Source organism: Eschrichtius robustus, chromosome 1 (assembly GCF_028021215.1).
Source record: "Eschrichtius robustus isolate mEscRob2 chromosome 1, mEscRob2.pri, whole genome shotgun sequence".
Classification (NCBI taxonomy): domain Eukaryota; kingdom Metazoa; phylum Chordata; class Mammalia; order Artiodactyla; family Eschrichtiidae; genus Eschrichtius; species Eschrichtius robustus.
This window is the reverse complement of record NC_090824.1, coordinates 36,851,736-36,875,571: the sequence shown is the minus strand read 5'-3', so window position 1 is coordinate 36,875,571 and position 23,836 is coordinate 36,851,736. Positions and strand designations below refer to the sequence as shown.

Here is a 23,836-nt window from a genome sequence, read left to right as displayed (position 1 = left end):
AGAGTAATAAAGGGTAACCCACGTTCCCAGGTGTTTTTTCTAACAAATATTAAAGTATAGTATAAAGTTATAATGATGAAACAGTGTGGTACTAGCCTATGAATATATAGACTCATCAATGGAAGAGAAATAGTCCCAAGTATATATAGGCATTTAATATCTGATAAAGGTGGCACTTCAAATATGAAGGGGAAAGATGGATTATTGGGTACAGGGTGTTGACAAAACTAGATGACCATCCAGGAAAAATTAAGTTAAATTCATATCTCATACTCCAGGATAAATTTCACTGTGGTCAAAAATTGAAATGTAAAAAATAAAACCATAAAAATACCAAAATCAAAAATGATAGAATGTTTTTTATAATGTTAGTGTAGGGAAGGGCCTTCTAACTCTGAAACAAAATCCAAAAGCCATAAAATAAAAGATTCAAAGTTCAACTGCATCAAAAAAAGTTCTGTGTGAGATAAAATACCATAAGCAAAGCCAAACAAACAAGGAAAAGTATCTGTAACTCACATCACAAAGGGCTAACTTACCTAGTATGTAAAGAACATCTACAAATTAATGAGGAAAAAGACCAATAATCCAATAGCAAAATGGACTAAGAATGTGAACAAAGAGTTAATAGAAAAAAATTATAAAAGTCTCTTAAATGTATAAAAAGTTGTCCAAGCTATTCACAATAGAAATACAAATTACAAGTATACACATACACACAAACTTAATACACAGTCCTTAATTAGTTTGAACAAACTAATCATAAAAGACATCTCTGAGACAACTGGGAAAATTTGAATATTAAGTGGGTATTAAATTGTATTATGGAATTCTTAATTATATTAGGTGTAATAACAGAATTATAGCTAGGTGGGAAATGCTCCTGTTATTCAGATATTCATACTAAAGTATTATGATAAATTAAGTATTATAGTAAAATGTCATGATAATCTTCAATTTACTTTAAAAATACTTCTACCCCAAAATAGACAAGCAAATATGGCCAAATATTAACAGTTAAATCAAGGTGATGATTCTTTGTACTTTTTCTCTACTTTCTTGCATGTTTTAAAATTTTGATACTAAAAGTCCAAAAGCGAAATGAAAGTACATCAAGACACTATGTTTCACTTATCAGATGCACAAAGATCCAAAAGTGTGATAAAATACCACATTGGCAAGGATGCAGGGGAAAAAACATTCATATGTTGCTGGAGAGGGTATAAAAGGCAATTTGGCAAGATGGATCAGAATTACAGCTACACATACTTTTGGACCCAGTAATTCCACTTCTAGGAATTTATCCTTCAGATAGACATACATTTACAAAATGATTTACATACGAGTTTATTCATTGCATTTTTGGAAATAGCAGGAGATTGGAAACAGCCTAAATGTCCACCAATAGAGGACTGGTTAAATTAAAATTGTATGTCCATACAATGGAATACTATGTCTGTAAAAAGAATGAGAAGGCTACTTGTGTACTAATATAAAACAATCTTCAAGATACATTGGGTGGGGGGACTTTCCTGGTAGCGCAGTGGTTAAGAATGCAGGGGACACGGGTCGAGCCCTGGTCCGGGAAAATCCCATATGCCGTGGAGCAACTAACCCCATGTGCCACAACTACTGAGCCTGTGCTCTAGAGCCTGCAAGCCACAACTACTGAGCCCGCGTGCTGCAACTACTGAAGCCCACGGGCCTAGAGCCCGTGCTCAGCAACAAGAGAAGCCACTGCAATGGGAAGCCCACACACCGCAACAAAGAGTAGCCCCCGCTCGCCACAACTAGAGAAAGCTCGCGTGCAGCGACGAAGACCCAATACAGCCAAAAATAAATAAAATTAAAAAAAAAAAAAGATACATTGGGTGGGGAAAAAAGAACAATAAGGGACAATGTATGGTGGGAAAAAAAAAAGCTGAGAAAAACAATATAGACCATTTGCTAATATATGCATAAAACATTCCTGGAAAGATACATGAAAAACTGGTAACACTGGCTGTGGGCAAAGAACTGGGCCTGGAGGACTGAGATGGGAATGAAACTTATTATTTGCGCTTTTGTATCTTTTGAGTTTTACCTACTGGGTGTCTATATTACTTATTCAATACAGAAATACACTTTTCTTTTCTTTTTTTAAAATGAGCCAGTTTTCCAAGGCTTTATCCGTTTGTAGAACACATGGAAATATATTAACAGTCATCTTTTTTTTTTTTTTGGCTGCGCCGCACAGCTTGCGGGATCTTAGTTCCCCGACCGGGGATCGAATCTGGGCCCCTTGCAGTGGAAGCGCAGAGTCCTAGCTACTGGACCGCCAGGGAATTCCCACACTTTTCTTTTTCTAAAGAAAATATTAAACTTTTTCTCACCCCCTTCTCCAAGATAGTTTAGTTCCTTTGTGCACGCCTGCGTCAGGGACTTTTCACCAGACAAAAATCATAAGCATAGTTAACCACGTGAGCCCACGAGAGAGGTGGAAGGGAGAGGGAGAAGGTTTATGAGCTGAGAACACTCCTGTGACACCCTCCCCGCCCTGGGACAGAGCCTGGGAGTGAGGTCTGTGGGTCTTGAGGGCAGCGAGGTACACTCTGCCCCACTGCGGCCACACAGCCTCTCTAAGGACTTGCCCTCTAGAATATTCCCTACAGGGGTATCAAAGCGCACACCTCCCCTGAGGGTCAAGGCTCTTTCCTTCTCTTATGTTACACTTCTCCAGACTTCCTCTTGGTTCTTCCTTCAACCTCCCTCCACCATTCTTGCCAGTAGCACAGTAGCTGCTGGCCCCGCCCACTCTGGTACCTGCTCTACCTCCTGAAGTCATGGACATCCTGGAAGTTTGTCATTAAAAGTCCCCAGTGGGGCTGTTATAAAAATAAGAGCCTTTTACCCATTGGCTGGTCTTGAGCTAAATGGTAAAGTTGAAATATCTTATCTTTGGAAACAGTCACCCAGTTCTAGGCCCATCTATTTATTCCTGCCGTGGCTTCCTGTAAAATTCCTTGACTGTTTCATGCCTCTCCCTCTTTTCTCTGTTAAAAATCTGCTCTCAAAAGCAGAGAATAGCAGCCTATATATGAAGAAGGTGGGAGAAGACCTTTCAATGGCAAGAAAGGATATTATAATACATTTTGAGGGAAAATTCAGATTATAAAACCACATGTACAATATGAACCCAATATTGCAGACCTATATGCATAGATTCATAGAAAAAAGTTAATGTTGGGCTATGTTATAGCTGGGTATTAAGACTATGGGTGACATTTTTTTGCTTATCTATGTTTACTAAAATATCTGCAATGAACATGTATTACTTTTAGAGTAAGAAACAACAGATGTCATGAAGAAAAATAGGGTATAAAACTCAAACCCCGAGGAATAAATGACTGATGAAAATCAAATAGGTATCCTTCTTGAGCAAGTCTGTATTTTTACCAGCACATGGTTTTAAGCTATCAGTAAAGCTAGGCGGTCAGAAAGGCAAGTGGGAGAAAAGGCACCATGGGATGCCATGGACCACTAGCCTGGGCCTGGAAACAGCATTTAATGTTGAGCCCTTTGCAGGTTTACAACTTGGGATTTCCCTCCTTCTCATGCCAGGAAGCCAAGAGCTTAGGGAACCTGAGCAAGGGATACTTTAACTCCCATGAACTTGTGACAAACCTCAATGATACAGATGCCAATCCATTATAAAGCCTAGCATGGGGCAGACCCTCAGGGACACATCATAAATGATGATGCTGGCACAAATTCTACCCTTCCTGTTTAGTTTGGAGAGGAATTTTTCTTTCAACCAATCAACTTTCATTACACTGGTATTGTGAACAGCAAGAACATAGTTCTCCTGCCCATAAGGATTTAAGATCCAACTAGGGTTGACTCCAAGAGAGAACTTTAAGATGCTTACTACATATGCAAATGCATATTTGAATATATACATACTCTTTTATGTGCAAGAATGAAGCACACAAGACTGACTCTAAAAGTGATCAGAGTTGAACACTAAGATGCTGGTTAACTAGATCTGGGTACATTAATACAAAGGAAGACTATACAGCCATGAAAATTATAATCTGCATGTTTACAGACATAAAAAAATATGCATAATATATTGCTCAGTGAAAAACATTCTAAGATTATAGATAGTGTTAATATTTATACATATACATGCACAGTCATATATCCGTAGGCATTACAATATCTATATGGGGTATTAACAATGTCTCTAGTTTTCTCTTTTTTATCTGCTTTTCTAATCTTTTCTACACTAAATATATATCCTTGTGTATTAAAATGTTTAAAGATACAAAAGCAATCACCCTATATTTTTAAAAAATAGTTTTTATATATTATAGGAAAAGAGAAGTTATCATAGAACAGTTTAAATTAAAAAAATTTTTTTTGAAGAAGGCTAGTTTTGATCTGGGGCTTGAAGATGTTAATGGTTTTAGAATGGCAGGGAAGGAAAGAGGGGTCTTGTTCAAAGCCTCTGGTGGAAACTGGCAAATGTGTATTTGTGTGTGCATGTGTGCATGTAGGTATGCGGGTGCATGTTTTGGGGGTGAGGGAAAGAAGCAGTTAACGTATCAGAGCAAAGAAGTCAAAGGACAGTCTAGGGAATCTGAATTTTATACTCTGGGAAAAGAAGAGCCAGATAAAGTGACATTTCACTAAAAATTTGTTGGAGGATAAAGATTCTAAGTGCCCTGCACAAGTGGGATTGGACAGGGGAGAGGCTGCAGCCCGGGAAGCCAGCTTGGAGGCGGCTGCAGAAGTCTGTTTGAGGTGCCGTGGCCCCACTAACATGTGAACTATGGAAATGAAATGACAGGAGCTGATCTGGACAGCATCACAGAACAAGGGTCAGCTGGCCCTGGCAGATGACAGCATTTGGAGGTTGTAATACAGAAGTAAAAATGAGCTCAGGGTTTTGATCAAAGAGGCTCTAGAGGCTGCTGGTGAAAGCAAAACTTTCCCATTCCGATGTATCAGGTGGGGTGTGGAGGGGGAGATAATGCAGGTCTGAAGGACATTCAAGAAAGCTCAAGTGCTGTAGCCTCAACAGCACGGGACTGATTTTAACACCCTGGGATTCCAGTCTTGTCCTGGCACTTCCTGCCATGTGACCTCCCTCATCTATAAAGGGGATGGTGATAGCTATACCTTGCCTACTTCAGAGTGGCTGAAGGGTCAGTGAGATCATCTGGTTTAAAAGCACCTAGAACACTAAGCAGCTGTATAAACACCAAACACTGCTGTCCTGCACGCAGGTGGTGGCTGCATGGAGAGATGACACTTGCTGAGAACACAAGGCTGCAGAAGTCAAGATGGTCCAGGAACTCAGCCAAGGCTGCAGAAGTCAAGATGGTCCAGGAACTCAGCCTCAGCCTAGCCTTTAATAAACAGAGAGAATTTCTGGAGAACCCACTGATTTACTGAAAAGGATCAATTCCCTTCCCCAAAGCCAGGAGCCAAAGCTCCTCGGTTCAGGGTAAAGGCATGTGGTCAGCGCTACCTCAAGGGAGCTTCTTCCCAGGCTACGAGCTGGGAAGACCTCCTGCGTCAAGCCCCTTGTGTTACAGGTGAGGAAACTGAGGCCCGGAGGAGCAGAAAAGTAAGTTGGCCAAGGTCACCTCACTGGGGAAACTCCGCGATAGCTGCAGGAGGACAGAAGAAGGACGTGGCGGGGATGGACCACTTTCTGCTCCCTGTGGCCACCAAGCTGACCCTCATTGCCACCTTCTCTTTCCTGGACTTTTGTGCAGCCTCTCCACAACCTGTTCTCCCCACTGAGGCCAGAGTGATCTTTCAAAGCTAAACATAACCATGTCACTTCTTTGTGAAAAGCACTTTGATGGGTTGGGAGCAGTGCCATTCATCCAGCCCTCTACTAAAGGCCACAGCCCCTGTCCTGAGAGCCTATAGCTCTCCCTGCTAAAGGCTCCCACCCTTTGACCCTTCAACTCTGCCACTCCTTTGCAAATAATCCCCTCATTAAACTCCTCAGCCACCGCTTTTGAGTTTCCTGCTGCTTGGCCAAGATACCCATGGCCTTTAAGGCCCCCATGATGTGGCTCCTGTCTGCCCCTCCTGTCTCCACCCACCAGTCCACACTCTCACTAAGACAAGCCCCTACTCATCCTTGGGTGAGTTATAAGCTGTGGGTTATGTTATAAACGCACAGTTCCCAGTTAATAGCATTTATCATCATTTGTCATGACATACATGTCTATATGTACAAAGACACATGTGTGATTATCTGATCTATTTCTCACTAGACTGTAGAACAAGATGCCCTGATTGATCCAGTTTCCAGAGTCTGAAGGCCAAAAGGTTTGGAGGCAAAATTCTCCCAGAGACTCAGCTGCTACCAGCCTCCCTGTCATTCTTTCTCAGTGACATGATAAAAAGTGAAAACGAACAATTGCCACAGATGCTCTGCAAATGACACTCTTGGCATCTCTTCAGCCAAGCAGCATGCAGGGGGGACCCCATGGGGGGAGAAGGGAGGGAGTGCTGGCTGCTCCCAGGAGCCAAAAGCACAGTCCAGGCCTGGCGTCAGGACCTGCCCTTGGGAATGAAGCTGACAGCCCATAGGAATGTCCCAAAGACGGAGGAGGCTATTAACATGGCTCACTCAGACTGCGCCGCATGGGGAGGGAGCAGAGTCTCATTATTAACCTCGGTGTATTAATATTTGATAAAGCATCTTCATGATGATAGATAGCAGTCACCCAGAACAGGGGAACAGCTGTGGTTCTGCAAAGCATTCTCAAAGAGGAGGAACAGCTTTTATCAAGAAGGGACAACGGGAGAAAGTGTTATGTCCTGGGCAGGGGAAACTGCCCTGGACCACACAGGGCAGGTGGCACACTGGCCTCCCTCGTAGGTTGGCCTGCACAGGTAGCTGGCAGATTTCTCTGCACAGTGGCCTGTCTCAGGGGAAGAAGGAGAACTCACAATGGCTGACCTCCAAGAGAGAGCTGCTGAGCCAATTATTTTTGTCTTCTGACAGCACATTAAAAGGATTGCTGATGATTAAAGATATTTCTGTGAATAGTACATTTTCCCAATATCTAGTCTCTAAATAGAACTCCACTCCATGTTTTGAAATCTGAGAAGAAAACATTTAAAAAATTTCTCGTTAATGACACCATCTTTGGTCTCACAGGTAGCTTAAGAGAGACATTTGGGCCAGGCACACCTGATGCCTTGGCCTCCAGCAGCTGTTTTTGAAACTGTCAACTTAACAGGCTGCCAAGAAGCTGCTGACCCCTCCTGGCACAACTGTGATGGAATCCTGCTCTCTGAAAGAAATCATTCACCCTTTGGACACAGAGCCCTTCTCACACAACTGGGGCACCTGAGCTCAGAGTCATCCTGGTGCAGGTGGGGTGAGACTAAGCATCACTTTTTGCCACCAGAGTCAGGAAGGAGTCCATACCACCCTCTCTGGGGAGTTTCCGGAGGGTCCAGGCTGGTGGGCAGGGAGTGCCAGGGTCTGAGGACCACTGTCCTAAGGCTCTGATGGAATACCTGCCGGTCAGAGAACTTAACCTTGGGGCCTGGGCACAGTGGGTCTGGAAGACATTCAAGGTTCAGAGTGGCAGCAATCATGTGCCTCAGGGCACAGGGACACGGCCTGCAGTGCACCCGCTGCCCTGTTGCGTTCTCTGAATTGTCCTAAAGCAACCTCACCTCTGGCCTCACCTCACTTCTAATAAGAAGGCTACAAAGAGAGAATGTGGAAAGGAAGCACGTCTCTCGTTTGAAACATGACTTGGATTCTGATTGAAAGGCAAAAGCAGAGTGGGCTACACAATTCTGTGCATTTTGTCTTAAAAGGGAGGCTCTGTGTAGTCTGTCCCTTAGTAATTGTTCAAGGAGCCAAAAAAAGGGGAGAAAGGACGTGTCGGGTCCTCCCCTCCTCACAGCCTCCTCGGGAGGCCCCAGCCTGCTCTCTGCACTGCAACCTTCCAGATGCCTCTGCACCAATGAGCTGGAAATCACGCAGCGGGCGGCACTTGGGATGCGGGGATGCTGAGCTGTGTGCGTGCATAAGGCAGGCAGGGGACGTGGGCTGGAGGCTAATGCACAGGGCTCCTCTTTTCAGGGCATCTTTCTGTCGCCTTCCTCCAAACCCCCACCGCCACCCCCGCCCAGTGCAGCCACATCTGCCCCGAGGCAGCATCCTCACCCAAACCACAGGGGGGCACAACCAGGTGCGAGGGTGTGTGCAGGCAGAGCCTCCTCTGGGATGAGGAAAGAGGGCACAAAGGGCAGGCATTCTGGCCGAAAATCCCCCGCAGCCTGCAGTGCTTCGTCCCTCATTCAGACCCGCTAAACGTTTACCTAATGGCGCCCAGTATGAAGGACAGGAAATGGGGTGAGTGACAATGAGGATGGCTCGAGGAGACACTGGGAGCTTTTTTTTTACTGAAACACAAAGGCTGGAACCTCTTGGAGGGATAGGAACTTGGGCTTTCCAGCTGTTCCCCATCCTCTAACTTTCAAAGCAAGTCTGAAAAGTAGGAGGGTGCCAGAGGCAGTCATCCAAGCGGAGAATGGCCTCCCGCTCAGGAAGAAGCCTCAGGACTTAGCCACCACTGAACCTCAGGAAGCGCTGCCAGCTTTAGAGGCTGACACTGAGAGCAACATCTGCCCAGGGACCTACCTGCAAATATTCCTGCTGGGCCCCCCAACCCTCCCCTTGGCATGCCAAGGTCAAATCCATCCCCATCCAGGAGCCTCCCGCAGTGTTTTCTTACCCACCTCCCCTTTCACTTTAGTCAGGCTGATCCAGTTTCGAATCCAGAGTAATTCATTCTGGAGAGGAGTCAGGTATTTGTATACCAACGTGGCAGTTTCCAGGCAGAATAACCAGATGGCTTGTTTATTTCGGCCCCGGAGGAAGAGCCGGGAATGGTTTGAAAGGCTGAATAGGGAGTGCTTCCTTTGGAGCTGAGAGGAAGACGACTTAAGAGGCAGAATCGATGGAGTCCAGTTAACCAAATGCAAGTCTTCTAACCACAGGTCACTAAGCAGAGAAGGACCAGGAGGAGCTGCCACACTAGGAAGAGCATCTAACAAGGCCTCATCGTCCTCTGGTTTCTTGGGCCTTCCTGTCACCCAGCTGATGGCAGAGACACACCTGGGATCTAGGCTGGATGCCTTTGGAGAAAGATCTGCACAGCAGCGGGCTTCATCCCCATGGCCATTGGGTCCCTGGAGACCAAGCCAAGAGCTCGAAGTGCAAGCATTAGCCTAATCTCGCTTGTCCCTGGCTCTTTTTTCCAACCCAAGCCTTCTAAGATGAAGGAGGGTGGGGGTTAAGAGGGAAGAGACTGGCCCTGGAACAGGCCAAGGTAACTGGGACATTGACTGAGCTGATGAACTTGAATATCTGAAGTTGGGAGAAGAGAAGGGACAGAAAGATACTATTCCTGGGAGTTCCCTGACGGTTCAGTGGTTAGGACTCAGCGCTTCCACTGCCAAGGGCCCAGGTTCAATCCCTGGTCGGGGACCTAAGGTCCCACAAGCCACAAGGCCAAAAAAAAAAAAGAAAGATACTATTCCTAAGTAGATTTCCTGTAAATACTAACATTCACCTAGTATTTTATTAATAAAATAACTTTCATAAACCTTATCTTACTTGATCTTCACAACAACCTTGGGAAAATACTACTGTCTTCATTGTGTAAAACAGGAGATTGGGGGCTTCCCTGGTGGCGCAGTGGTTAAGAATCTGCCTGCCAAGGCAGGGGACACAGGTTCGAGCCCTGGTCCGGGAAGCTCCCACATGCCGCGGAACAACTAAGCCCGTTCGCCACAACTACTGAGCCTGTGCTCTAGAGCCCGTGAGCCGCAACTACTGAGCCCCTGTGCCACAACTACTGAAGCCCGCGTGCCTAGAGCCAGTGGTCCCAACAAGAGAAGCCACCGCAATGAGAAGCTCGCGCACTGCAACGAAGAGTAGCCCCCGCTCGCCGCAACTAGAGAAAGCTCGTGCGCAGCAACGAAGACCCAACGCAGCCAAAAATAAATAAATTTATTTTTAAAAAAATCTAATTCCAGTTTGATAAGAGGTTTAGTCCAGAAAATCCTCCTTTCTGAGGCAGTGTGGGGAAGATGTTATCTGTTCTCAGTTTCCTATCGAATCACCCTTTCCTTTCGGGGCCACAGAGAAGATGACGACAATTCCTCTATCCAGGACCAGGCAGGGCATCGAGGTACATAATGAGGTCCACGCACCTCTGCCCGGCTGTCCCGCCCATCACACACTCCTTCGCCCAGACCTTCTTTTACTTCTGACTTTGGACACAGGTCATTCAGGACAGAGGCTGAGGCCAAGGGCCCACCTGGGACCACCTCACACCTGGGAGGAAGTGGGGGACATGTGGGAGGAGAGGCTGCCTGATCTGTGCTCCCTCCTGAGGGGCCCTGGCCTCTGGGCCACGCAGCCGTGTCTCCATCACCGCCCTGCTAGGGCTCACGCCAACGCACACAAAGGATTCACCACAGTGCACCTCGGGATTAGGAGAGCGGCTCCCCTAACCGCCACGGCCCCAAAGAGTACCTGCCAAGGCCTTGATCCGGGACCTCTCAAAGAGCCTGGCTGAGCTGCTGTCATTATCCAGCTCATCGTCCGGGACATCCCAGCGGGCATTGATCCGGCTGTACGGTGGCTGGTTGCCCACGTTTTCAAACTCCGTGGCCGATGTCATGTCAGCAGGCTCTCAGCAGCTACTCCTGCCTCAGTCTTCATGGAAGGGTCCCTGGGGGCGGACAGCAACATAGTCAGAGGGTTAGTGCCCACCCCGTTGGACTTTGTCTCAGGGGAAACTTATTTGGGGCGTCCAACAGGAGTAGATCCTTGCGGGAGCAGCACACGGTGCCCTCTGCCTGGCCATGCTTCCTACCCAGGGTCTCCAGGTTGTCAGGTATAAAATAATGCAGCAGCAGCAACAGTAACGGTGGCAGTGGCGGCGGGGATGGAGAGCTGCATGCAGCAAGGGTCAGGACAGCCAGCAGGTGGAGACGTCAGTCGCAGGCAGGCCCGCTGCCTCCAAACCCGCCACCGAGGCCACCGAGGGGGCTGGCTCTCCTGGGAGTCAGAGGCTGGCATGGACAAGCTGGGAATAGCAGCCCCACCCTGTGGACTGGGACCAGGACCCAACCTGGCGGGGAGGTGGGGACAGGGCAGGAGAGGGGAGAAGCTGGGAGTTGGCTGAGTCTGACTCAAACATGAATCAGTGGGGAGAGAGGAGAGCATGAGCTTTAAGATGCCACTGGTGCCACCAGCCCCGGCAGCTGCACTGGGGAAAGTTAACCCCTCCCAGTGGCTGCCCAAGAGCCCTCCGAGTTCTTTCCCTGCAGCAAACATTCAGAAAGCTGGGCTCTTGGTTTTGCCTTCTCTGAAGTACGCCCAGGTGCTTGGACAGGTTCTCCTGTTGCATCCCAGGCATGATGGTGGTGTGGGGTGGTGAGGGGATCCCGCCCACAGCGGAGCTGTGTGTTCATCTGCGCCATGAACATGGGCACCGGGAGCACTGGCTTCCTCACTTGCCTGTCATTCATTCACGATACTCATTCATTCATGATTATTTCAAATACACGCCAAGTCCCTACGAGGTGGCAGGCACTGTGCCAGGCAATTATGAGTAAGACAGGGAGGGCCCTGTCCTTGTGGAGCTTATACTCTGGCAGCAAGACAGATGATTGAAGAAGTAGTTACAATAAGGTGTGATGCTGTGCCACAACTAGGAAAGGATGAGGGAGCGTGAGGGACTCGTGCTAGAGGCTGGGTATCCGGGGAAGGAGAGTTTGAGTTGATTCCTAGAGGAAGCTTGGAGGCATCCTATAAAGGGATAGGTGGAAAGGAACGGGTCCAAACAGAAGGAATAAAGAGCAGGTGCAATGTTCTGAAGGTAAGAAAGGGCGTGGCAAAATTTAGGAACCTTATGATATAACTGGAGGTGAGGACAAGGTCAGAGAGAGAAGCGGGACAGGAGGCTAGAGAGGCCAGGCTGGGTCCTGAATGTCCTGGGCCTTTGGAAGAAGACTGGCTTCCCTTCAGTCTTAACTTCCTCCCCTGTACCTGCCCTTCAGTCCTCTCCCCAGGGAGCTTACGGGACTCCAAGATCAAGTCTGTGACACAGAACAGGGAGCCCAGAGCCTTCCTATCCAAGAGAACAAAAGGGGTGGGAGTAGGGGAGGCTGTGAGGCGGACAAATGACAAGTGTCGACAGCGAGTGAGCGGTGAGGTAAGCCACTCTCTCCCGGAGCCGTGCATACACATGCACATCACACACGCACTCAGTCCAGCACACGCACTCACCTACCCAAGCAGGCACACGCTTGAGGAAGAAGTGAAGCCAGCTCACCAATCCAAGCGTGACTGCAGCGCCAGAGCCCTTAGTTTTCAGACAGAATCACTTCAGGCTCTTTTTCCCCCATCTGATTAATCAATCCCACCGCAGGCCTTTGAGGTAAGACAGGAGGAGCCGGAATTATCCACCCTAACTGCATAAGGGAGGAAACCAAGGCCTCTTAGGATGAGGCCTCCCCAAGGTCATCTCGGGAATTACTGCTACGGCTGGGAAGAGGCCAAACTGGGAACAGGCCACTTTATGAAAGCAGGTGGGGAAAGAACATGGCACACGGGGACAGAGGGCATTCCCGGCTTCCAGGGTTTGGCCAAGGTGTTTGCTACTCATGCGGGGGGCAGGGGGTGGGGTGGGGGAGGGATGGGGGGGAGGCCGGATGAAGGCAGGGGAGCCAGCCATCACCCCACCGGGTACCCGCCGTGATTCCAGGCCTGGGATCCAGCACAACCTCGTCCCTTCTGACAGCCTGTCGTCTTGCACAGACGCGCTGCTTCCAGGGCTGAGATGTCCCACTCGGCTGGCCCGGCAGAGGTGGCTGGGAGGGGAAGGGCCCTCCCCCCTCCACCACGCCCTTCCCTACTTCCCTTAAGGGAAACCACCACCAGCTTGGAGCTGTGAGTGGGGAGGGGCTGACAGGATGACCACTGGCCCCCGAGCAGGGCCGAGCTGCCAGATGCAGAAGGCGAGGTGAGATCAGATCGTGCGTGCAGGAGGTAACCAGACCCTGGCTCTCCTTCTCGTCTCAGGCTATTTTTAAGAGTGGCTGAGAGGGGCCCAGGCCGCGGGGCCCAGGGAGTGAGATTACCTTTGCCGCGGCTCCGTAAATAAGTCTGCCCCAGAAAGATGAGCCTGAGCGGGCAGACCAGCAGGACCGGGCGTTCAAGACAAGACTGATGGCCCCGGGAGCAGAAGAGCAGCCACTCGACAGCAATTCACCCTGCTTAAAAACGCCCGTGCCTCCTGCGACTGCAGCTCGGAGGAGGCTGCAGCGAGGCAGCGGCTCTGCCGGAACGCGAGAAAAACACACGTGCGCGTCTAAACACACAGCGCGAGGTGTTTTTTCTTTCTTTCTTTTTTTTTTAGAAGGGTCAGGTCCCTGAAGACAAACACCAAGGAAAGAGATTCAGAAACTAAAGAGAGGCCCTCTTCCTCCTGCCCCCTCCCCCAGCCATGCCCACCCCAGCGGCGTGCCCAGATGGCATCCCATCAGGGCCAAGGGGCTGGGGGCTGGGCCAGTGTGCTCAGCGGCAAGGGGAGAATCAGGTGTGAGAGGCAGAAGAGAAGAAAATAAGAGGAAAACTACAGATGGTTATTCCAGGAAAATAAAACAAAACAAAATATGCCTAAAACCAAATTCAACCCAGGGTCACCCATAACTGTCACAACGGCCCTTCAAAGGCATGGCAATAAAGAAACCACCGTGACTGAAAAGAACAGCATAGGCTGGGGACACATGGTGGGGACACCTAACCGAATTGGGGGGGGGGGTCATGGAAATGACATTTAAGTTGATATCGGAGGGGAACTTGGAGCCAAGGTGATTCAGTCACGTTTTTAAGGATATAAATCATCTATGCAGCCAGACTGGCCCTCCATGAGTATGGCAGACAGCAATTCCATGGCTAAAAATAGGCCCCAAATTGCACCTCACTTCCCTGCCAGCCCACCCAGGAAAAAAGGTATAAGAAGAAGTTCCATGTCCATTTACTGCCCAGTTCACCCTGAAGCCCCCTAGAAGCCCTTCTCGCAACCCACCAGACCCTCGTCAGGCTGTAGGTGGGTCTTCTGTGGTCTGTGGGACTCTGCGCCCAGGAGAGCCCACCTTCCCTGTCCATCAACCTGCCTGTCCAGCAGCGGGGCAGGCCCGTCTCCAAAAGCACAGTCCGAGGCTCAGCCTCACATGGCGAGCTTCTGCCGCCCCCTGACCCCAGGTTACACTTTGAGTGGGATGGGTCCCTAGAAGACTTGCCCACAGCTCAGTACTGAAAAGCTCATGTGATTGCACAGCGCACTCACTTGCAGAAGGAGCGCCTGCCTGGGAAATGGATTTCACAACATCACTGATGCCACCCACAGCTCTGCCCTTCGCTCACGTGCCCAGGGACCTGTCCGCTTCTGAGATCAGGTGTTTGGCCTCGGAATTTCAAGCCCACTTGCTATGCTCAGTGAATTCCCGGGGCGGGTAGGAACCCAGGAGGTGGCTGTCATGGCAGCTCCTTTCCCTGCCTGCAGGGTGCTGCCAGAGTCCTAGGTAGAGCTCACTTCAGCCCTTCCCATAGCACTGAGCAGCAGAGGATGGATGTTCTTTTCTTTCCCGCCCAACCGTATCCCCTCTTTCCTGTACCACACAAACATGAGCAGCAACAAAGTCCAGGAGTGAGAAATGGGGGAAATACAGGCTGATGCTGTGTTTCCTTAGCAGGGTCACCAGTGCAGGCTACTGCAGTAGCTTAAATACATACAATTCTTCCTTAAACAGAGAATTTAGACCTTCTCTATCTTTATTTTCTCTTTAGCTGTAAGGTTTGACTCCCTCACTTGCTTCCTATTTTGTTCTGCCCCTTTATGCTACCCCAAACCTGCTTTTAACATGTGTTGGTACTATGGCAACCCAGGTCAAAAGATTAAATCCTAAAGTTTCCCTGGAAATTTTCTGCCAATGCTTTTACCAAAACAGAACATTCTTCTACTCCCTTTGATCATAATCTCATTGCATATTCACAGACACCTTAAAGAATAGTTAAATACATAAACACTCACTAAAACAGCAGGAGAACCAGTGAGCTGCCCAGTACAGGGTACTCTCAATCTAGAGCCAGCCCCAACTTCCTCCCCATCCCCCATCTCCAGCCTGGCACCTCCATCCGTCTAGCAGACGTCTCCACCTAGAAATTACGGCTCAGTCTCATTACGGCTAAGACTGAGCACACGGCTTCCAGCAGAGCAGAGTAGGGGAGTTTCAGGACCATAGGGTGACAATGAGGCCCGGGCAAGCATACCACCTGTGGGTGACCTTTCCAGCAGATGGACGTCACCAGCAGTGCCTGGGCCAAGCTGCTGCCTCTCCCCAGAGCACACTCTGCTTTCCCACACTCTACCGTTCCCATTCTGACCCAGCCTGGCTTCCAGTCCATCATTAGGAGGGTGTGGTTTGGGGGTTCTTAAAGTCTCAAGACTCCTCTCCACGGTTGCCACCATCAAGGATGCCCATACATTTGCAACATCCTCGTCACTCTAGTCCGCGGCTGTTTGGTCATTTTAATCCTTCTGCTCCAGCTTCTGTCACCAGGCAGGGACTTCAGGCCCACATGTCACAACTCATCTGCCCTCATCATGGAAAAATCTCCTACTAAGAAATGGCTTCGGTCATGCTGCAGCTGCTTGGATGGGGGAGGAGGGGAGGGATCATGGCCCCAACAGTTCTTACAGGGATTTGAATGGGGAACAGGTGCTGCTCAGCTCTGATATAGGGATTGGCCCATCAGCCCTCTATCTTAACACCACCTATCAGCACCTCACGTCCAACACAGAGGCAAATGTCCACTGGGAATGATGAAAGGAGAGGGGAGAGATGGTCCTCTTAATATACGTAATTTTCAAAGATTATCTTCTATCGGGATTCTTGGGCTCCATAGCTGCACGTACAGAAAGCTATTACAACCCTGTCCTACTTCTTATCCCTCCCAACTCATTTCTTTCAAGATAGTCACTGGCCTCCTCCCCCAAAATAAGTAGTAATTCTACGATAGTTGAATTGAAAAGCTGAATGCCCATTTTCTGTTCTTCCAAGAAGACTTTTCTAGAACACCCACGGTTACCTCTCTCTTCTCTGATGAAAACTGCACAGGGAGGTAGTGTGGCCTCAACATTCGAAGTGGTCAAGAATAGGCTGAAATACCTATGGACTGGGAGAAAATATTTGTAAATGATGCAACTGACAAGGGCTTAATTTTCCAAATATACAAACAGCTCATACAACTCAACAACAAAAAAACAAACAACCCAATCAAAAAATGGGCAAAAGACCTAAATAGACATTTCTCCAAAGAAGACATACAGATGGCCAACAGGCGCATGAAAAGATGCTCAACATCGCTAATTATTAGAGAAATGCAAATCAAAACTACAATGAGGTACCACCTCACACCAGTCAGAATGGCCATCATTAAAAAGTCTACAAATAACAAATGCTGGAGAGGGTGTGGAGAAAAGGGAATCTTCCTACACTGCTGCTGGGAATGTAAATTGGTGCAGCCACTATGGAGAACAGTATGGAAGTTCCTCAAAATACTAAAAATAGAGTTGCCATATGATCCAGCAATCCTACTCCTGGGCATATATCTGGACAAAGCTATAATTCAAAAAATGCATGCACTATTCACAATAGCCAAGGCATGGAAACAGCCTAAATGTCCATCGACAGATGAATGGATAAAGAAGATGTGTTACATATATACAATGGAATACCACCCAGCCATAAAAAAGAATGAAATAATGCCATTTGCAGCAACATGGATGGACCTAGAGATTATCATACTCAGTGAAGTAAGTTAGAGAAAGACAAATATATGATATCACTTATATGTGGTGTCTAAAATATGACACAAATGAACTTATCTACAAAACAGAAACAGACTCACTGACATAGAAAACAAACTTATGGTTATCAAAGGGGAAACGGGTGGGGGAGGGGTAAATTAAGAGTTTAGGATTAGCAAATACAAACTACTATATATAAAATAGATAAACAACAAGGTCTTACTGTATAGCACAGGGAACTGTATTCAATATCCTGTAATAAACCATAATGGAAAAGAATATGAAAAAGAATGTGTATATGTATATGCATAATTGAATCACTTTGCTGTACACCAGAAACTAACACAACATTGTAAAATCAACTATACTTCAATAAAATAAATTCTGAAAAAGAATAGGTTGAAATAATTAATTTGAAATAAAAGGTGAGATATTTCTCATGAAACAATTGATTCAGAAAAGATAATCAAAAAATAAAACCATTAGATAACAGATTGATGGATAATTATACAATGGAATCAAGTTCCCAACACCTGAATTCACTGATGAGTTTTAGCATCACTAAGAATAGGACAACGAGATACTGTGTGTCTCCAGATATGATGCAATACGAAGGACATCATGGCCTATGACATTATTGCCAAAAAAGTTGAACCTCAATCTGATCAAGTCTGTAGAGCTAATTTCCCATTTACAGGAATTATAGGAGATTGATAGACAAGTTAAATGACAACATGAGGAAGCAAAGAGGCAGACCCAGAAGGCGGATCATTTTGCAGACAACCGACTCCACTTCTTCAACAAGTCAACAGCATTAAAACAAACAGACTGAAAAAGAGGCAGAGGGTAGGGACTGCTGTAGATGAAAAGAGACTTAGGAGATATAATAGTGAATGTAACATGTATTTTGTTTGGAATTTGAATCAAACAACACCAAAACACATTTTTTAGACAACCAGGGGTATCTGAATTATAGACTCAATAGTGGATAATGACCAGGAATTACAGTCAATTATGTTAGGTGTGATCATGGCTTTGAGGTTATGTTACCATGGCCCTAGCGCCTAGTATGGTCTGGCTTCTTCCTCCCAGTCCAAGCTCATCCTTCACCACATGCCCTACATGTATCCTGCAAGTCTCCTTTCAGTTCTCAACCGGCATCCATGCCCCAGGCCGCCCCCTCCCCACCCTACCCCAGCTCTTGTGCATACTGTGCCCTTGGCCTGGAACACTTCCTGGAGCATCTTTGCATGTCTGGCTCCTCCTCCTTCCTCAGGTCTCCTCTTAGGTATCACTTCCTGTGGAAGTCCTCCCCAAGTACCACATCTAAGCTAAGTCCTTTGTCATCCTCAGTCTGGGCACTTTGCTTGACCCCTTCATAGCCCTCATCATAATTGCAATTACTCATACATCTGTTGGTTCACTTTTGTTTTTGCCTCTCCCTGCCTAGACTGTAGAGGTTCTTTGCAGGCAGCTGCAAGCCTGTCTTATTCATTATTGTATTCCAGTGCCTAGCACCGTGCTTGGGACATAGAGGTGCTCAGTAAATATTCTCTTCCTCCTAGAGACCTAAGCTCAAACTCTGGAGCCTCTATCCCACCTTATTCCTTGATCCATGCAGTACTCATTCACATAGCCCACTTATGTGCATTGAGCACTTACTTATTCAATATTGATTCATCACCATGGCCAGTCATTAAGCCTCTGTAAAGTGTCTTCCATCCATCACTCCTTTATGTTCTAAGGCTTCCACTTCACTCCAGGCCCTTACCGTTTCCTGCCTGGACTTGGGTAATGGTCCAACTTTGTCTGTTTTGGGCCTCTTCAATCCATCCTACACAGCCTTCCTCATAATGACTCGCCTCTACTCCATAGCTTTCAGCAACTCTCTAACGCACAGTCTAATCCAGGGTCCTACACCAGTCGGTGCTGAGTTCATACTCTCTCTTATGCCAACTCTGCTCCAACCAAGAGGGTCCATGTGTCCTGCACCCCCCACCTTTGTACCATGTGCCTCTATAACTTTATTTGTGCCACATCCCATATGCTGAAATTTAGGCACCTCTCCTTGCAATTTAAAACAAATATAACTTTCAAACATTTAGAAACGCAATATAACATTTTCCTAGAATAGGAAGGAGGTCACCTTACCCCTCCTATTCAACTCCATGGATCCTCCACTGCTTCTATGACCAGCAAGTGGAGGGGGCAGTTACGGTGGGCTCAGGGAAAGCTGCTGATGATCTGTGCACCGACTCTCCCTCCTCAGTCCTGCTCCCTCCTCCAGTCTCATTTTTATTGCTGGGTGAGGCCAGATCCTCACTATCCTTCCTTCTGGCCATCCTTCCAATCCTGGGAAGAAGATGAATCTTTAGCTTTTTCTCCCTTCCATCTTCATTTTAATATGTTCAAGTCTTTCTCATCTTAAGTAAAACTCCTCCTTTCCATCCTTTCTTTCCTCCCTTTCAAAGCCAAATTTCTTGACAAAGTCGCCAAGAATAAGAACAGGTGATTTACAGAAGAGGAAATCCAAAAGGCTAAGACCCTAAAAAGAGATACTCAAGTTCATTAGCTAACCAAGAAATGCTGATTAAAATAAGGAGACACCAGAGGCAAACATTATCAAGCTGGATAACATGAGGTGTAGATGGTGGTGTGTAGCACAGACACCTTGTGTACTACTGGTGGGAGTGTGGAGTGGCCCAGCCATTCTGGAAGGCAGTCTGCAGTTCTCAGGCAGGTTGCGTATCTACAACCCTGTTCCTAGGCATACAGACGAAAGAAATTCTCATACAGGTCAAAAAGGGGACATATGCAAGGAAGTTCACTGCAGCATTGACTGTGGTGGTGGGGAGGTGAAGATAACCTGTGTGTCCATCGCTGGGGGATGGACAGTAAAATGTGGTGAATGTACACATGGAGGACACATGGCAGCATTGGAGGATCTTAAAAAATAGTGGATAAAATAAAGAAACAGAATGAGATCTATAACACACCACTGAATAATTTCAAAACATACGCACATAGAACAGTATATATATTATAAGGATATAAACAAAAGAAAAACTCTTAAACACATGAAAATGGTTGTCTCTAGGTGGACTTAGGGAGATGGAAAAGGGAAATGGATTTAAAAGGAAACCAACCAACCAACCAGGGGAGGTGCCCTGCCTAGAAAATGATGACGATGAACTGAGAGGTATGATGAGGCCTCTGCTCCTAAAGTAAAAATAGATACAGTGTATTTAACTATATTCATGAGAACTTCCTCATCCCGTAACAACTCACTCCTTACTGCACTGAAAGCTGGCTTGCCTATTAGTTCGTGAAGCTATTCTTGAACTATTCTTGAAGCTATTCACTGACACCTCCCTTCCTTGTTCCTTAAAACAATAGATGCTTTTCAGGCCTTATCTTGACTTCTCAGAAGCCTTAAGCTCTGTTAGCCATTCCAAAATTTCCTGAAACCACTTCCTTTGTCTTCCAGGACATGCTCTTTGTTCTCCTTTAACTCTCTGGCCTTTCTCCTTGGCCTGCTCTGGGGGCTACTCTTCCTCTACCTGTCCCTTGAATGGTGATGTTCCCCAGAGTTCTGTCCTGGGCCCTTTCCATTCTTCCTCTGTCTACTCGCTCTTTTTAGACAATCTCCTGCACTCCCATGACCTGAATGACCACCTCGCGTGAATGACTTCGTGAACTTCACCTTGCATGACCTCTCCGCAACACCCATCCATCACATCCAACTGCCTTCTGAACATCCACCTGGAAGGCCCACAGGCCTCTCACACTCAGCATTATTCCCAGTTGACTCTATCACCAACCCAGTCCCAACCCTTCCTGCCATGTTCCTAGTCCACCAATATCCCAATGGCCCAAACCCAAACCTGGGGTGATAGAACCCAGTATCTCATCAACTCAGTCCCCTCGATGTCTCTCAAATCTCCATTCTTCTCTGTCTCCACTGCTCCCCTTCACTTCTCAGCACTGTCGTCTCAAGTCTAGTGGTTTCCTGCTGATTTCTTTGTACCCATATTTGCTCTTTTGCCTACCATCCTGACCTATCCTCTACACTGTGGCCAGAAAGATCATCTTAGAATATAAATATGAGGTCACTTCCATACTTTAATAGCTCCTCTCTATCTCAAAAGAAAGTTTAAAACCCATCATAAATCAGAGTCAAAGCCCTTTGTGATCTATCCCCTACCTGAACACTATTCTATCCAACCGTCCCTACTTCCGCAACCCTACTTTCCAGCCATAACGAACTCTCTTCAGGTCCCCAGCTCTCTCTGGACACGCTCTTTGCACATGCTCTTCCCTAAGCCTGGAACACAGTCCCTCTTTTTCAGAATAATTTCTTATCCTTCAGAACTCGTCTTAGCCTTTGCTTTCTTCGAGAAAGCTCCCCATCTCCACCCCCATCCCCTGCAGCAGTGGGAGGTGGGAGCACTTCTTCCAGGCTCCCATCACACTCAGTGCTCATTGTCATCAACACACTTAGCCACAATATAGGAGAATAATCTATTTTTCTGTCTTTCCCAATAGACCATAAGCTACTTGAAGCCAGGGACATCCTTAGTCATTCTTTTTGTCCCAATTGCCCAGCATAATGCCAGGTACACAAAATGGGGATAAAAAATACTGAACAAATGGGTGAGAACTGAGAAATGCAGAGCACTGCTCCCGAAGAGGACAAGAGCAGCTCCTGCAGAGGACACACTATTTGGAGGCCAGTTTGGAGGTCAAGGTGGTGAAGGGGCTGGAAACGTGGCATGTAGCAGGAGTGCTGTGGATGCAGGCTGGTCATCGATGCCCTGACAGTGTCACTGTTGCCCTTGTGCCTCAATCTCACACTCCCGCTGTCTCTTCCTCTTTTGCTGGACTGTGGTGGCAAAAGAACAGGCAGTGGCAACAGGGCCCAACGCCTACGATCCAATCTTGAAACCTTTCAGAGCAGCTCCGACTCAACCCACACCTCAATTTTCTCACCCGAAACATTGATGAAAGCAGCCGTTCTCACCCAGAAGTCTTCTAGACAGGGAAGCCCCACTCCACTTAGCTGAGAAGTCTTTTATATATTCTTTCTTGTGTTACAGAAACATCAGTCATAGAATGGTTTCTATCCGTACAGCTCTGCTACACAAACAAAGAGATCTATTTTAAAAGTTGAACCTATAAATAATATATGTCATGGGTGCCAATTTGGTACTCATTCATGTTAGAGCTTTTAAAATAATTCAGTTAAAATTAATCTCTTAAAAGTTGCTCAGGCCCACAAGGACTCCTGAGGGGACGGGCGCCGGCTGGAGGATTTTCCCACCTTTGGCCAGGGCGTGAGCCTGGCGCAGTGGGGCTGTCCTCTGGACACGTACAGAAAGCTGCCTGCAAGGCTCCAGTCTCGCAGCAAAGGCAAGTGCAGCCTTTCCAGGCTTGGCAGAGCTGGTCCTCCTGTGCACAACCTCCCAGGCTCAGAGAGCACCTCTCGGCCACTAGAATCCGTTTCAGCCTCCTTCCCTGGACTCTGCTGATGGGGACGCACCAGCTGCTGGCTCATGCAGTCACTCTGCCGCCCACGGTCCTCAGGAAAAAGACTTGGCTCTTTACACAACTGTGAGCAAAGCCCAAGGCTCGGAAGGGAACCTGGAATTTACTAAGAGCGTTATATACATTGCCCCATTTAACACACACCTATACTCACAAACTATTAGATATTATTACTGTTATTACTGCTATTAGTATTATTGTCCCTGTTCTATCAAAACAGCAGACCTGGGTTGAAATCCTAACTCCTGTACTTAACTTAGTAGTCGTGTGCTCTTCTATAAGTCACTCAACCACTCTGTACCTCAGTTTCTCCACCTGTAAAATGAGGGAAATACCCTGTGCTTCCATGGCACAGGACAGGGCCTATCAATGTCCGAATTCTACTCTTCCTACACCCAGCTTGGAGGCATCTTCCAGTTGCCCCTATGGTTAGGTGTGGCTGTGTGACTGAATGAGCACAAGGGACACCACTTCGTGGCCTTAGCCATAAAAATCTTCCCCATAATTCCTCATTCTTTCCCCTAAACTCCTAGGACCTAAAGGGCCAACATGAGCGGAACCTGATTTCCTGGATGACTGTGGGGAACAAAGTCTCCCACTCAATTTATACCCATTGACTCATCTATGATGTGAGCCAGAAATAAAATTTATTTTACAGTTCCTTATTAGAGCAGTTAGGATACCGAAATCAACACACCCACCACTTACCACATAAAGCTGTTGTACAGATTATAGGAAGTTATATGAAAATGATGTATAAACCATAGAGTACCCTATAACCCCAAGGTATAGTTATTTACAAAGAAAATGCAGTATTTCTTAGTATCAAGTTTGTGGGTGTGCTCAATACACACACTCTCACCGCAAAAAGGAAAGTACACAGTAGAAGGAGTCTATTGTCATTACCCCATTGCCCCTTCTGCAACTGTCTTTCCCTTTCACCCCTGCCTCAAGCATCCAAGCTCTCTCAACCTCCCTTGATGCCAGGTTCCTCCACTGAGTTGAATGACCCAAGTGGAACTCCTCCTTCAGACCTACTTCCATCCCTATTTCAAAACAAAATTGACTTTGACAACCTAATTCCCTATCATAGTCAACTCCTCAAAGGGAAGGATGCCATTTTCACCTCAGAGGTCTCTGCACATGGTAGGCACTCAATTTTAGTACATGTTAATTGGATGAAACGGATGTATCTACTTTCCCAAGGGGCAGAGTATCTCTCCCAGGGAACACATCTTAAGAAGCACCTTACAGAAATAGATCACCTTATTCAAAGGATGGATATGAAAGAGACAGTGTAGGAGCCAAGCCAGACAAATAGGTGAGAAATGGTTGGTCAGACAGGTTACTCAGCATGTTCAAATTGT

The 23,836-nt window shown here is 47.0% G+C and overlaps 1 protein-coding gene across 2 annotated transcripts in view; it reads right to left on the bottom strand.

The window, feature by feature from the left end:
* Positions 1-10,724, bottom strand: part of SPTB (spectrin beta, erythrocytic) — a 64,858-nt gene extending 54,134 nt beyond the window's left edge. For both annotated transcript variants that reach the window (XM_068565420.1, XM_068565500.1), the window contains exon 1: positions 10,577-10,724. In XM_068565420.1, the coding sequence (XP_068421521.1) occupies positions 10,577-10,724 (148 nt within the window). The remainder of the gene's footprint in view (positions 1-10,576) is intronic.
* Between the last annotated feature and the right edge of the window lie 13,112 nt (positions 10,725-23,836).